Here is a 12,993-nt window from a genome sequence, read left to right on the forward strand (position 1 = left end):
AAGCTCTGGGAATTTCATCTACTTTAGAAGGGCTCCAAGCATACAAAACAACTCCCCAGAACACTTGAGGCCACATATACTAAATAAAAACACCTCTGTTTGGGTCTTGGGGGTGTTAAACGGTCTAACAGCAAATGTTTAATGTGAGACTTTTTAAACAGCAACAACTGTTAGTCACTCTAACCATTAAAATAGGACAAGGCTCAGAGGGCACCTCAGCTGTGTGGAGTCCTGAGCCAAGACTGTAGAAGATTGATTGGAGTGCTGCTATTTAAAAACTGTCATTTCTCCTCTGGTTCTCACCTCCTAGGTGCTGCACAAGCTCAGCTGAGTGCATGACTCAGTACAGAGCTTACCAACATGATGCTTACTTGTCATGTAGCTCACAACACGGGTAGCCAGCTCTGCATAATCCAAGGTCGTCCCATCTGCAGTGGTGATAACTCCAGGTGGGCCTGGAGGGCCTGGTGGGCCTTGGGCACCAGTCAAGTAATGTCTTACGTTGCCACCTAGGTAGGAAGCCCAAGATATGGCCACATCACTAGGAGGGTCACTGACCATATGCTCAATTATCAGACCCTCTCCCCCTGGCAAGGAGCAGCCAACAGGACAGCTCTGCAGAGAACACAGTGGGCAACAGCACTTCACAGTATTCAAGAGAACTAAGTCCAGAGTAGCAGGGCTGCTGGTCCTAAAGGGAGAGGGACAAAGGCTCAGGGAGCAAAAGAGACACACACATGCATCTGCTGACCCATGGCAAAAATCTCATTATACTCACTCTTCAGGTAGTCACTGACATACTGCTGAATCTCTTGATATGAACTTCCACCTGGGCCAGGAGGACCAGGTGGCCCAGGAGGTCCTGGGGGTCCCTGAATTTGTCTGGATCCACCTACAGAAAGCATTGTAAGGAGAAGGAGTGGTTTAGGCATGGTTGCATGAGACCAAGAGATGCTAAAGTGTTCTTGCACTGAGCCCTTCCCTTAGGTCTGGAAAGACCTTTGGAAATGGACATTGGAGGGGCTTCCCCTCCATCTGCAAACACAGTCTGAGCATGGGCTATTTGGCAGTGTAACTCTTCAATTAACACAGCATCCTATAATTCAGCCCATGTGGCTCTGCAGGGCTGAGTTCAGAGATCTTCCTGAGTTCACACAGACAGAGCTGGTCACTTCGTGCACCAGGGCGCAATGCTGTGCAGAATATAGATGGAGATCATAAAGCACTTGAGCTCATTAGTCTAACCTCATTGCCCTACTGCTCCCAATCCCAGTCAGCCTGGGCTGTACCAGTTCAAGACCTGCTCACACAGAGGAAAAACTCTGGCTCAAAGGATTCCCAGTAAGCTGGTAAAAGAAAACTGGCAATTCTTAAATTTTCTGATTTAAGGCAAGCTGTGCAAAAAGAGGTTTTGAACGCAAAGTCCACCAGCATTAGGTTGGCACCCACACTGCTAAAACTCAGAGGAGCTCTTTCAAAGTCTCCACCAAGATGTCAGCATTCTTTGTTAGTACCAGAGCAATGTCAGTCTGGCCTCTTACCTCGAGGTGATCCTGGGATGCCAGGAGCGCCGGGGACACCTGCATCACCTGGAGAGGCAGACAATGACTATGAGAGTTACTGCATGTTGCATACCTTGTCGTGTGAAACAGTTCAACTACATGTTGTCAGAGAAGCAACTACCCAACCCTTGTAATGACTGTCTTGAATTAACAGCTTGTTGGGGATAAGGACAAGGAAGAGGCCGTGGCAGTTTTCCTGAGCCTTCTGTGACCTGCCCAAGAGCCTTGCACTTCGACACTTCGACTGCCATGGCCTTGCTCTGCCTGAAAAGGCAGGGTGAGCACAACTGTAGTTCCTAAAGGACCAGGTTGTTCCATCCTTTAGTCTCAACCCCACCTGTGTGAAGTCACCAGCAAAGAAAGACATATTTTTAACTTCACCTTTTGGTCCAGGTGGGCCTGGCGGGCCTGGGGGTCCCTGTATGGTGACTGTTTCACCTGCCAATTGCAGAAGGAGAGTCAGAGATTCACAGGAATAAAGTATGTGGAAAAAATCCTGGCTCCACTAAAACCAAGGTAGAACAAATAGAGCAGGATTTTGCCTCCTGGTTTCAGCTTAGGGACAATGAATTCAGTGGAGGAAGACTGACCATGGGAGGAGAATGACGAGAGGCCAGGTTCACCCGGTTCTCCTGCATGGGACACAGAAATGGAGGAACAGTCATACACACAGGCAAGCTACCCTGAACCCCAGTGATACCTCCTGGAAGTCTCCTTACCTGTGAATCCTCGTGGGCCTCGTTCACCTGTGAACAGAGGAGGAGAGAACAATGTCAGCATTTGCTTTTTTCTGGTCTGCAACATCCCAGCCCAGACTGCAGCATATTATCTTGGCCTTCAGTTTGCAGGGGAGAAATAGGTAAAGGGAGCAGGTCCCATGTTCTCCTGCCAGCTGAGAGCTGAGCTACACTTCTCAGGGCCACCTCCTTGCACTGACTTAGTCCACACTGTGTTTTGCAAAAAGGCTGTTCCCCTTCAATGGCAAATCTGAAGCTCTGAATGCTCTTGAATCTAATGGGCTTGCAAAGTTGGGATGGGAATGCAGTGATTGCCTTGACACCAGTACTGGAGGCCAATAAATTTCTCTGACAAAGACGAACTTGTTTTATGGCAAACAGGAGTCTGTGCCAGCTTTCCTACAGCCACAGAAAGGCAGGATGCTTTCTGCTTCCATGCCCTTCCTTCCTTCTTTTCAGTCTAAGGTGCTGAGATCCATCTACACCTGGGTGAGGCAGCAGGATATACCCACCTTGGTCTCCCTTCGGGCCTGGTGGGCCTGGTGGACCTGGTGGGCCTGTGAAGAATGCTTCTGTAATTAAAACAAAAAGATTTCTTCATGACATCCAACAGAACATGACACAAGATTCCTCTGGCTCCACCTGGTCCTAGCCAAGTATGTGTTCTCTGGAACCCCAACAAGACATTCCCAAGGCACAGGTGAGGGAATGAGTGAGAAGAACCTACCTGAAGTGGACATAGAAGACCCTGGTCTCCCTGGTGGGCCTGGAGGTCCTGGCAGTCCTTCTCCTAAGCAAAAGGGACACAAAAAGGCTTCAGGAAGGATGAGCCACAGCAATGTAATTAAAGACATGTCAGAGCTGCTACATCTCCAGCCATGGCCTTAACTCAAGTATTTCCCAGTGTAGGCTTGTGTCATTGTTTTCTCCACACACATCTGTCCCTGTTAGTTACTTTTCACTATCATTTGCCACCACAGCAGACAAACGACAGAGAAACTCCTTTCTTTGTAGTACACAGTGCCTATCCCAGCTGGTTTTCACTACAGTGAAAGGGAAGGTTCATTTCATCACACACCCTTTTCCTGATGAGCAGAGAGCAAAGAATGGGGTTATGCTCCTGCCTCATGTCCTCCAGCACCTCCCCTCTTCTGCCTGGGAAATCTGTGCTACAGGGAGTGTGGATGTGCTCCTCATGGTAAGAACCTCCCCATCTGCCTGCAGTTGGAAGTTCAGGCTGGACAAGCAAGAAGTAAATATGGAATTGATTGCAGTTACTTCCTTTGGGAACTTGAAAACTGTTGAGTGTCTTCCCAGAAAGTATGGCTACTACTCTGGTGAGAAACCTCTGGCAAAGCAAATGTCCTCTCTTGGGCAGCATCTTGCTGCAGTGGAATTGTGTCACTATGTGACATTCTGCTTCCAGTAAAGTCAGCCCTACTAGCATACACCAGGTCCAAGATTGCATCTGGGATACTGCAAGGCACAGGATAGAGGCACTGGAAAAACATCCCACTTTCCAGTTTTGTTTCAGAGGAACAAGCTCTTACCTGGGGGCCCACGAGGTCCAGGGGGTCCCTGCACAGATTCACCTGATGATGAAAGAAACTGGGGTATTATTATAGAATATTTACTCAGCAAACTGCATGGCCCAGAAATGTGCCATGTTTAGGTACTGAGCTCTGTTTAGGTACTGAGGTCTGCTATATCACATACCTGGTGGTCCAGGGGGACCTGGTGGTCCTGCTCGTCCTTGTAAATCTCCCAGCACTGTGCAAAAGAAACACACACAAAAAGGAGAAAATTGTTGCTATGGAGCTACTGCTGCTATGGAAACCCTGTCAATACATTTCTATTAGAAAGCTCCTACAATCAAAGGTGGACCTGGGTGACCTAAGCCAAAGTTGAGGCAGAGAGAGGAGAGGAGAGATGTGTTTAGTTGCCAGTGTGCAGGTTGGAACATGAAGTGAAACACAGTGCAGAGCAGGCTGGCAGCATATTGGAAACAGGGAGGAGAGTAATGGTTGCTGAGGGCAAGAGCAAAGGACTCAAAGGCTAGAGAAGGAGGGGAAGAACTTTCAAGGAGAGGAAAGATTATTTAAAAGAGAGGCAAGTTTTGGGAGGAGAACATAATGCAGACATTATTTAACAAGTAGTTGCATTGTGTTATCTTGACTGGAGATGTACCCTCACCTCCAAGCTGAGGCACAAACTCAAAGTTCAGTGATGCTGAGATCCAAGACTTCTGAATGGGGAATGGGACAGCACTAAAGCATGATCTGAATCTACATGCCCTGATTCAGATGGTGATCAGGCAAGAACCATTTATAATTTTATGCCCTCTTCAACCTTGCCCCTGCTGCACACTTGCAGAGGTCCCAGGCCCTTGGAAAACTGACTGTAAGTGCATCACACACCCAGTATTCACAGAGCAAGCACTTTTCTTGGGATGTTGCTAAACCATTCTGTTCTGCTCCACTTATTTTCACATTAAAATAGCATTTGCTCCCCCATGAATTCATCCTCTAATTTGCAGTGAGACTTTTATTTCTGTAGCTCAGACTAACGTGCCTTTTCAAACTGGTTCTCCTCTTACAGTTGTCTCCATGTTCATACTGCACAGGGAACTGCCCTGTGTGAAAGTGGCTGAAAAGCCAAGCTGAAACCTCTCATCTGTGTGAGCATCTCTGTTGTTAGTGGCTGTTCACCAGTCACCATTCCTTAGCTTCCCTCTCTGTGACATGGGCTTGGTGCCATCTACCTCCTTTTGACAGGACTTTGGGGTGCACAGATGAGAAGGAGGGCAGAAGAGGTAGCTGGCACTGCAGAACCACCAAACATACACACACTTGCCCTACATGACACTGAGGGGACAGAGGTAGTGGCATCTCCTGACAGCTGTGAGCAAACCTTGAGGCCTCCTTTGTTTCCAAGCAAAGGAGTGGAAAGGCAGGGCCACTTACTCTGAGATGCTAATGATGAGACTTCTGTTCTGATCGTTTCTATCACAGCTTCCCCTGGGGATCCCTTCTCACCCCGTGGACCTTTTTAAGGGAAAAAGAAAAAGAAAGTGCATTATGTAACTGAGAGAAGGTGACATTCTGTACTCATTCCTTACCTCCCCGACAACAGGTTCGGACTTTTCTTATGTGAACTGGGAGCATGAACTCAGTCCTTGGCTCTGAGGGACACTGCATTCAAGTGTGGAAATTACTGCACAGTTTGCTCCAACAGGATCATAGAAAACCAGCTAAGAAAGGTTCTTAGGGGTCAGCTCTGTTCAGACCCTTCCAAACAGATGTCTGTCCAATTGGCAGTGGTTTCACTGTGGCATTATTCCCAATTTGGCTCTAGTTTGTTCTCCTGCCTTTCAAAATGGCAGGAGGTATCCAGCTGGGCTATATCCCCTATCATGGAAAGGCAACTGCAATTGAGAAGTGCCTTAGAAATACCAGCCCTTGGAAAAAGTAACATAGGAAAAAAGATATTTGCAGCATCCACATTACACTGGCTCTTACCACCCTCTTTCCCCTGGGAAAACAAAAAATAAAGAGGAATTCTTTGCAAGATTAATTAAACCAAATGATGCAGCAAAATGAACTGAAAGGAAGAAATCTGCAAACAAAAGGGAGAGGGAATCTGCCAAGGGCTGAGAGAATTCAAACGAAAGGAAAACTAATGAATTCTGTTCTCTTAAGAAGCATAATCAAAGCTGATGGAGAATGGTACCTTGCTGTCCAGGGAGACCAGCTGGTCCAACAGGACCTGGTTCAAAGGGAAAAAACCAACATTTTTCATTAGATTTTCCTGGTTGCATTTTACAGTAGCAGGAAGAATCAATAGGTCTTATATAAGAACTGAGACTATCAAATAATGTATTTTTCTACACAACTAAATGGAATTTTTATGGAGTATGAATTCATCAGTGTCCCATGTACTACTTGAAGCTCCAGAGAAGAGGTTTATTTTCCATTATTTGACAATTAAAGCACTTGGTGCCTCTCAGGCTGGGGAAATAACGAGAACACCACTGACCACAACAGAAACGCAAAAGGCCAAACCCTCCTCTTGCATTGTCTGCTGCAAATTGAGACTGGCACTACCAAACCAGCTCCAGGATTAGCTCCAGCTATACAGCTTGGAGAGGCACAGAAGTGCCATGAGAACTGGGCTCAGGAACTGACACCAGCGTGTTGGAGGGCACTGTCTGACCTGAGACAGAGCAGCCTGAAGACCAAGCTCATGCACAGGCAGAGTCTGTGTGTGTGTGTTTCTGTAAAAGATTTGCAGATGCTGATGTGGGATTTCTGCTGTCTTGAGTCCACAGCTAAGACTGGAAAACAAGTACTTCCCAATTTCAGCAGCAGAGCTGGGAAAGGGCTTAGACACAAGGCTGCTTTCTTCAGTGGCAAGAGAGCTTGATTCCACTACTGGATTTGACCTGTCACTACTTTGTACTCATCGGATCAAAGGACAACAGTGTGCCCAGTTTCTTCATCTTCTTGTCCCTCCTTTCTGACTTTCTGCCCTGTGATCTTATCCCATTACTCCCCTGAGGCTGCTGCCTTCCTAACTCAGCCTGAGACCTTGGTCTTTCTGCAGGGAAGGGTGAGGACCATGAGCCTTGTGTGAGCCGTCTTGCCTCCCAGACAGGGCAGTCTGGCACAGGCAATAAATGTCACACATTAAATTAAGAACTGGATGCACAGTAATGTAAGCTGCCTGCAAAAACCACAGCAAAGAAGCAGCTTCCTCACCTGGAACACCTGGGGGTCCAGTGGGGCCAGGTGGGCCTGGGGGACCTGGTGGACCTGGCAGAGTAATAGCTGATGATCCCTCTGAAAAACAAACACATGCACTTGCACATACACTTATATTCACACAACCAGTGAGCATGTAACAAATCTATGCTTAAGGAATCCCACATTTATCACACATGTATTCTCCCAACACAGGGAGCCCCAGTACATGTCTGACACAGAGTTGAGATGAATTGAGGAGGCATAACAAAAACCAGAGAAAATACTCCAAAAGCAGAAGTGTTTGAACTCTCACAGCACTACATACCAGCACTTATGACTTTTCCTGGAGCTCCAGGTTCTCCTGGGAAAACAAAAAGATCAACAGTGAGCTGCATTTTGGGGGGGAGATTTCTAACTAGCTCAATGACATTGTGTTATTAAACATGTGATTTCTGTACTCTTTGCCCTTCAGCTCTTGTCTGAGAAGTCATAGCACTAGAAGGTCATAGGGGAAGCTAATCCAGAGATATCCTCTGAACAGCTTTCCAAGCACTACATCTGTCAGCATAAGCAATAGGCCTTGATTTATCTGAGGCAGGCACAGAGTTTCCATTACAGCCACCAGACATCACTCCTGTGCTTGGGGATTTCTCAGTGGAGACCTGTCATGCTGAGTCCCTCAGGACTTGAGGAGAGGCTAAGGGAGCTGTGGGTGTTTAGTCTGGAGAAGAGGCGGCTCAGGAGTGACCTTATCACTCTCTACAACTACTTGAAAGAAGATTGTAGCCAGGCAGGGTCAGCCTCTTCTCTCAGGCAACTAGTGACAGGACAAAGGGACATAGTCTTAAGCTGCATCAGAAGATATTTAGGTTGGACATTAGGAGGAATTTCTTCACAGAAAGGGTGATTAGACATTGGAACAGGCTGCGAGGGAGGTGGTGGAGTCACTGTCCCTGGAGGTGTTTAAGGAAAGACTGGATGTGGCTCTTAGTGCCATAGTCTAGTTGACATGGTGTGTAAGGTCATAGGTTGAACTCGATGATTTCGGAGGTCTTATACAACCCAACTGACGTTGTGATTCAGCAGATGTCCTCCCTGCCTTTTGTGTATGTTCGGGGAAGCTTTGGCTACCGTGTTTCTCAAGCCTCCCCTTCCCAGAGCCACTAGATGCCACTGTTGATCCAGGGACTGGTCAGCAAAGCAGCTAATACTCGCTAAAATGAAGTTCTTAGAGAGAAAATTAATATTAATGAAGAAACAAAACTCACCTTTAGCTCCTGCTCGGCCTGGGTTGCCTGGAAGTCCTGATATGAGATAGAAAAACAATTTCAAATGGTTAGTGCAAATACTGTTTGTTGTATTTTTCTCATGTACCCTAGTTGAGTTTCACTTGTGGGTTTATAGAAGGAGATCCCTACTCAAGACCCTGACTTTCAGAATTTGTAAGCAGGTCCCTGACAGCAAGTGGAAGAACAGACTGAGCTTGTAGTGTCCCTGGGCTTCCCTGCTCCAACTGCTCCCTGGATGATGCTGCTGCTCCCTAGATTTACCTGTAGCTTCTTCCACCTTTCCTGAGGCTCCTGGATAAATTCCCCAGTGAACTGTCCTCTAAACCACCTTGCTGACAGATGTCACATCCTCTGTTTCCACCTCTATTGCTACATCCTCTCCTGTTTCTACTGCTGATTAGAAGGACTTTTCAGTGATGCACAGGGAACTGAAACATGTTATTTGTTGCAAAATATGTTTTAGGGGGAGACAAATTTTCAACAATCCAAGGCTCTGCATTACTCTAAAATTACATACTAACCACAAAACCTGTCTTAAAAGTCAAAGGAGAAAATAACAAGGGGTTTTTTAACCCATATCAAAGTGTGTCATCGATAAACTGGAATACAGAGAAAAGACTACCTGGTGGTCCTTGGGGTCCTGTGAGTCCTGTCAGAAAAAAGCAAAAATTCTAAGATGACTAAACAAATTTCAGGTGGGAAAAGGATAGACATGGAGAAGAAGATTACACTTATGTGAAATTATAGCACACAGTTCAGAAGTGGTGAAAACTGGCCTAGCACTTGGTATGTAACATTGAAATTTGGCTCACAGCAGCTGATGTTTGCAGTGTGTGCAATTCTGGAATCATACAGGATCTAGTTTCCCTGTGTATTTTCCTTTCATCACCATCTTACAGTACAGAGATCCTCTGCCAGTCTTAAATCCAAATTAAGACTGGAAATTGTTGACAAAGACATCTATGTTCCTGACTGGGCAAAAAGCTTTTTGTTCTCTGTATGCTTTTACCTGGCTGTCCTGCATCTCCAGTGGGTCCTGGAGGGCCACGGGCACCTGGCATTCCCATGAGACCTGGTTCACCTAGGGATATAATCACCATTAACAAGGCAGAAGTCACTGACTTACAGTCTACCAATCCATTCAAGCTCGGCCACCTGCAGCACTTTCTACCGACTGCATCCTCACAGCCAACTGGCCATTTTCAGCAGCAGTGTCTGGGAGGGGAACGTTAATGACAGAAGAGGTCTGTACTGAGAAGAACTCTGTCACAAGTTTACAGCCTACTCCATTATGTGTCTCAGTTCCATGTAACATGGTTGACTCTACACTCCTGAGACAGCAAGGTCCCTGAACATGGGTCTGCTCCATCTTTCTCCCATCCCTCTTACAAATCAACCTCCTACCAAATCAGAAAGTACCTGCACTTCTGCCTCAAAGGAATCCCTTACCTTTTTCTCCTGGCTGTCCATCACGGCCAGCTTGTCCTGTCCAAAGAAAAGAGATTGTTAAGGGACTACTGAAACAGTACCACAGTTGTCCTGTCCTCCTACTAAGTGGAGCACAGCCCTAAACCTAAGAGTGGCTTTTCATCATACTGCATCTGAAAGAAACCTTAGCTGCAGTTACTGAAGATCCAGAAAATATTCACTAGAAACTTAATTGTAGGACATCTTTCCTGAGTATACAGACTAAAGACTTAGAATGAACAGACAGGATCACAGCCAGTGTGATTCCACTCCCATGTTGTTCCCTTGTCTGCGCTCACAGAAACACATTTGGGTGGCAATGACATTGCCTCACATACAAGTGCAGCTGATTTCTGTTACTCACCTGCAGGTCCTTTAGCCCCTGGCTCTCCTGGAGGTCCAGGAATTCCTCTTGAGCCTTGTTCACCTGTAGCAAAATGGCATGAAAATGAACCAAATAAATCTTGGTGAAGATACAATTTATGACTGTCAGCAATATTTGCTGCTTTGCAATTGAAAACCAGTATTGACAAGATGTTCAGGCCTCATGACTCATGACTGACCCTGGGCCCAAGTGATGTGAATACAGGGCATGTGAGGGAGGATTTCCCTAAAGCTAAATACAAAGATTGCTACCAAGATTACTGGAATCAAGAATGGGATCTATTTGTTTATAACTTGGGTGCAAAAATAAAACTCCAATAATTAGTAACATCATTGTACTTTTTCAGAAAGCTAACTGGGATTGGCTGGGCCATACTTTTATTTGAAAACTCAAATAATGCACATGTATATTAGATAGGCTGTTACTCCAGTGTTCCAATCCACTGACCTGTCATTCCACGAGAACCCTTCTCACCCTGATCACCTGTGGTACAAAAATGGGAAGGATTCTATGAGACTGTTTCATTGTAAAATGTTTCCGTCAGAGAAAATAAAGTTTGTTTTCTGACAAGAGCACAGTAGAAAAAGCCAAAAAAGGGTAGGGTTAATACCCATGGACAGTATCCGTATCTAAAGGAATCTGAAGAAAATAACCACAAAATATATCTAATTGATCAACATACCTTTGGGTCCAGGGGGTCCACTGGCTCCTTTCTCACCTGAAAGATATATGGATGATTGAAGAATAGTAATAACAAGTCATAAGGGAAAGGTATTTCGTGCACCAAGAAAAATCATAGGGGAAATACAGATTCTGTGATACCAAACTGAAACTGGAAATTCCTTTCCTCACTTAAACTGTTTTGTTGCTTCTGTGTTTCCTGTATTTCTCAATATTTGCTTGCAATCACTGACTAAGTTTTGTTTCTCCTCTTCTCTCCTCAGTTATATGCTTTCCTTTGCCTGCAGCATCAAAAGCTTACATGGTCAGATCAAGTCTGCTTCTCAGAGCAGAGCCAGAAAAGCACATCAGTTACTGCTGCTGTAATTGCCAAGGGGAAAAGAAACTCACCTTTAGCACCTGGGATACCTGCTTCTCCTCTAAATCCTTGTAGGCCAGGAGGACCTGCAGAAAAATGAAATGGGGTTTTAATTCATCCCACTCACCACAATGCATCACTGAAGCAGAAACACTGTGAGAAGCTGTCACTCTGTTTTTGTTTTCCCTAAGCTCTAGATGCCATAGCAAAGGAACACAGCACTCACCTGGAAGACCTTGTGGGCCTGGAGAACCCATTGGACCTGTGAATAATGAATATGGATTTTCTTTCAGTAACACCACAATTAGAAAATTAACAGATCTCTTTCAGTTTGCCCAAGAGCATCCACAACCCAACAGGTGTTATGTGGATTAGAATTTCTCCAGTCACTGAAAGAACTTGCATCACTGCATCCTCAAATTTACAGAAATTAGTTCTTGTGACACTGAGGAAATTATTTCCCCTAAAGTAAAGAGACTCAAGCCTTCCATCTTGGCTGAGGCACTGGGATCTGTGCTTCAGGTGGGACCCATTTTTTAATAGTGCAATTTTTATCTGAGTTGCCAGAACTGTAGAGCTGTGACTCTATTCGAAGTTTGTTAGGGATATGGAGTTTACCTTAATATTTCTGAAAGCAGAATAAAACCACCTGGAAAGATCACACATCTTAAAGACTGGTGTTTTGAGAAACCTCCCAGCCATTCCTCATTCTTATTAAAGATCTCCAATAATTTATTGCTCTACAGGTTAAGTGCACCTACTAAAGTAAATTTTGTCTAAAATGAGACCATCAGTCCACTTTTCTGGTTACTGTAGAGCAACACAAGTGAAACAGGAAAGCTGGGGTGCTCATTTACTCCTAACCACTCTGCTAGGTTGTCTCTCTCCATATTTACCTTTCAGGCCAGCAGACCCTGGGGGTCCAGGTGGCCCTGCAGGACCTGGCTCACCAACAGCACCTGAAAAATAGGAGCATCAATAGACAAGGTAGAATACAATTGTGATCTAATTTTTCCATTATCCCATTTCTTGTTATTCTTTCTCTGGCAAGTGTCAGTAATAATCTGCTGGTCAGTTCAAGACACCCAAATAGGCATGTACACTGCCTGAGAAAAAAATACCAGCTCACTGGGCAAGACAAACTCCCTAGCTTTGGTGACTTGGATAACAGGGAAGAAGACCAACTTGACAGTGAAGTGCTTTTGATTCTGTCAGACTCAAACTTGAGTGAGAGACCTGGCAGATCAAAACAACCCTTCTCTACCCATTATAAGTTTGGCCAAAAAAATTCCCTTAGGCAATATTCATCTGTGCTGGGAAATGTCTGACATGAAATCTGAATTTGAATAATGAAATCAAACTCCATCACTGATGGGTTCATAAATCAGGACCAAACTCTAGCTTTTGTCCATCTTTGCTTTATCTAACACTGAGAGACCTGGTTCCTACCTCTGTCTCCTTTTTCTCCAAATCCAGGTGGACCTGGCTCCCCTCGAGGCCCTGGTAGCCCTTCTCGACCTCTTTGTCCCATGGGACCTTCCATGCCAGGCTCACCTACAGGAAACAATGCCTTGTAAAACAAGGTGTCTATGGGAGGCCTTGGGCAAAAGCTTCCATAGTCACCTCCATTGGGGAAGGCAATGATCACCCCAGCCTGATGTCTGTATTCCCATGCCATGTGTCAAAGACTCATAGCATTGACAAAGATGCTTACCCATGCTGCCTTTCTGTCCTTTTGGTCCTTCTGGTCCTTGGTGCCCAATTGGACCAGG

The 12,993-nt window shown here is 45.5% G+C and overlaps 1 protein-coding gene across 1 annotated transcript in view; it reads right to left on the reverse strand.

Annotated features, from left to right (window-relative positions):
* COL17A1 (collagen, type XVII, alpha 1) overlaps window positions 1-12,993 on the reverse strand; it is a gene marked incomplete at its 5' end in the record, with an annotated part of 33,988 nt that overhangs the window by 7,043 nt on the left and 13,952 nt on the right. Inside the window, 26 exons of the mRNA XM_009070384.1 lie at window positions 372-509; window positions 779-892; window positions 1,542-1,589; window positions 1,944-2,000; window positions 2,153-2,194; window positions 2,282-2,308; window positions 2,812-2,871; window positions 3,027-3,083; window positions 3,850-3,891; window positions 4,016-4,069; window positions 5,263-5,343; window positions 6,029-6,064; window positions 7,057-7,137; window positions 7,367-7,402; window positions 8,310-8,345; window positions 8,953-8,979; window positions 9,340-9,411; window positions 9,780-9,815; window positions 10,162-10,224; window positions 10,630-10,665; window positions 10,865-10,900; window positions 11,254-11,307; window positions 11,448-11,483; window positions 12,118-12,180; window positions 12,671-12,775; window positions 12,936-12,993. The exon at window positions 12,936-12,993 is cut by the window's right edge and continues 4 nt beyond it. Coding sequence (XP_009068632.1) covers window positions 372-509; window positions 779-892; window positions 1,542-1,589; window positions 1,944-2,000; window positions 2,153-2,194; window positions 2,282-2,308; window positions 2,812-2,871; window positions 3,027-3,083; window positions 3,850-3,891; window positions 4,016-4,069; window positions 5,263-5,343; window positions 6,029-6,064; window positions 7,057-7,137; window positions 7,367-7,402; window positions 8,310-8,345; window positions 8,953-8,979; window positions 9,340-9,411; window positions 9,780-9,815; window positions 10,162-10,224; window positions 10,630-10,665; window positions 10,865-10,900; window positions 11,254-11,307; window positions 11,448-11,483; window positions 12,118-12,180; window positions 12,671-12,775; window positions 12,936-12,993 — 1,495 coding nt within the window. The remainder of the gene's footprint in view (window positions 1-371; window positions 510-778; window positions 893-1,541; window positions 1,590-1,943; window positions 2,001-2,152; window positions 2,195-2,281; window positions 2,309-2,811; window positions 2,872-3,026; window positions 3,084-3,849; window positions 3,892-4,015; window positions 4,070-5,262; window positions 5,344-6,028; window positions 6,065-7,056; window positions 7,138-7,366; window positions 7,403-8,309; window positions 8,346-8,952; window positions 8,980-9,339; window positions 9,412-9,779; window positions 9,816-10,161; window positions 10,225-10,629; window positions 10,666-10,864; window positions 10,901-11,253; window positions 11,308-11,447; window positions 11,484-12,117; window positions 12,181-12,670; window positions 12,776-12,935) is intronic.

Source organism: Acanthisitta chloris, unplaced genomic scaffold (genome assembly GCF_000695815.1).
Source record: "Acanthisitta chloris isolate BGI_N310 unplaced genomic scaffold, ASM69581v1 scaffold1552, whole genome shotgun sequence".
In the NCBI taxonomy this organism is placed as follows: Eukaryota; Metazoa; Chordata; class Aves; order Passeriformes; family Acanthisittidae; genus Acanthisitta; species Acanthisitta chloris.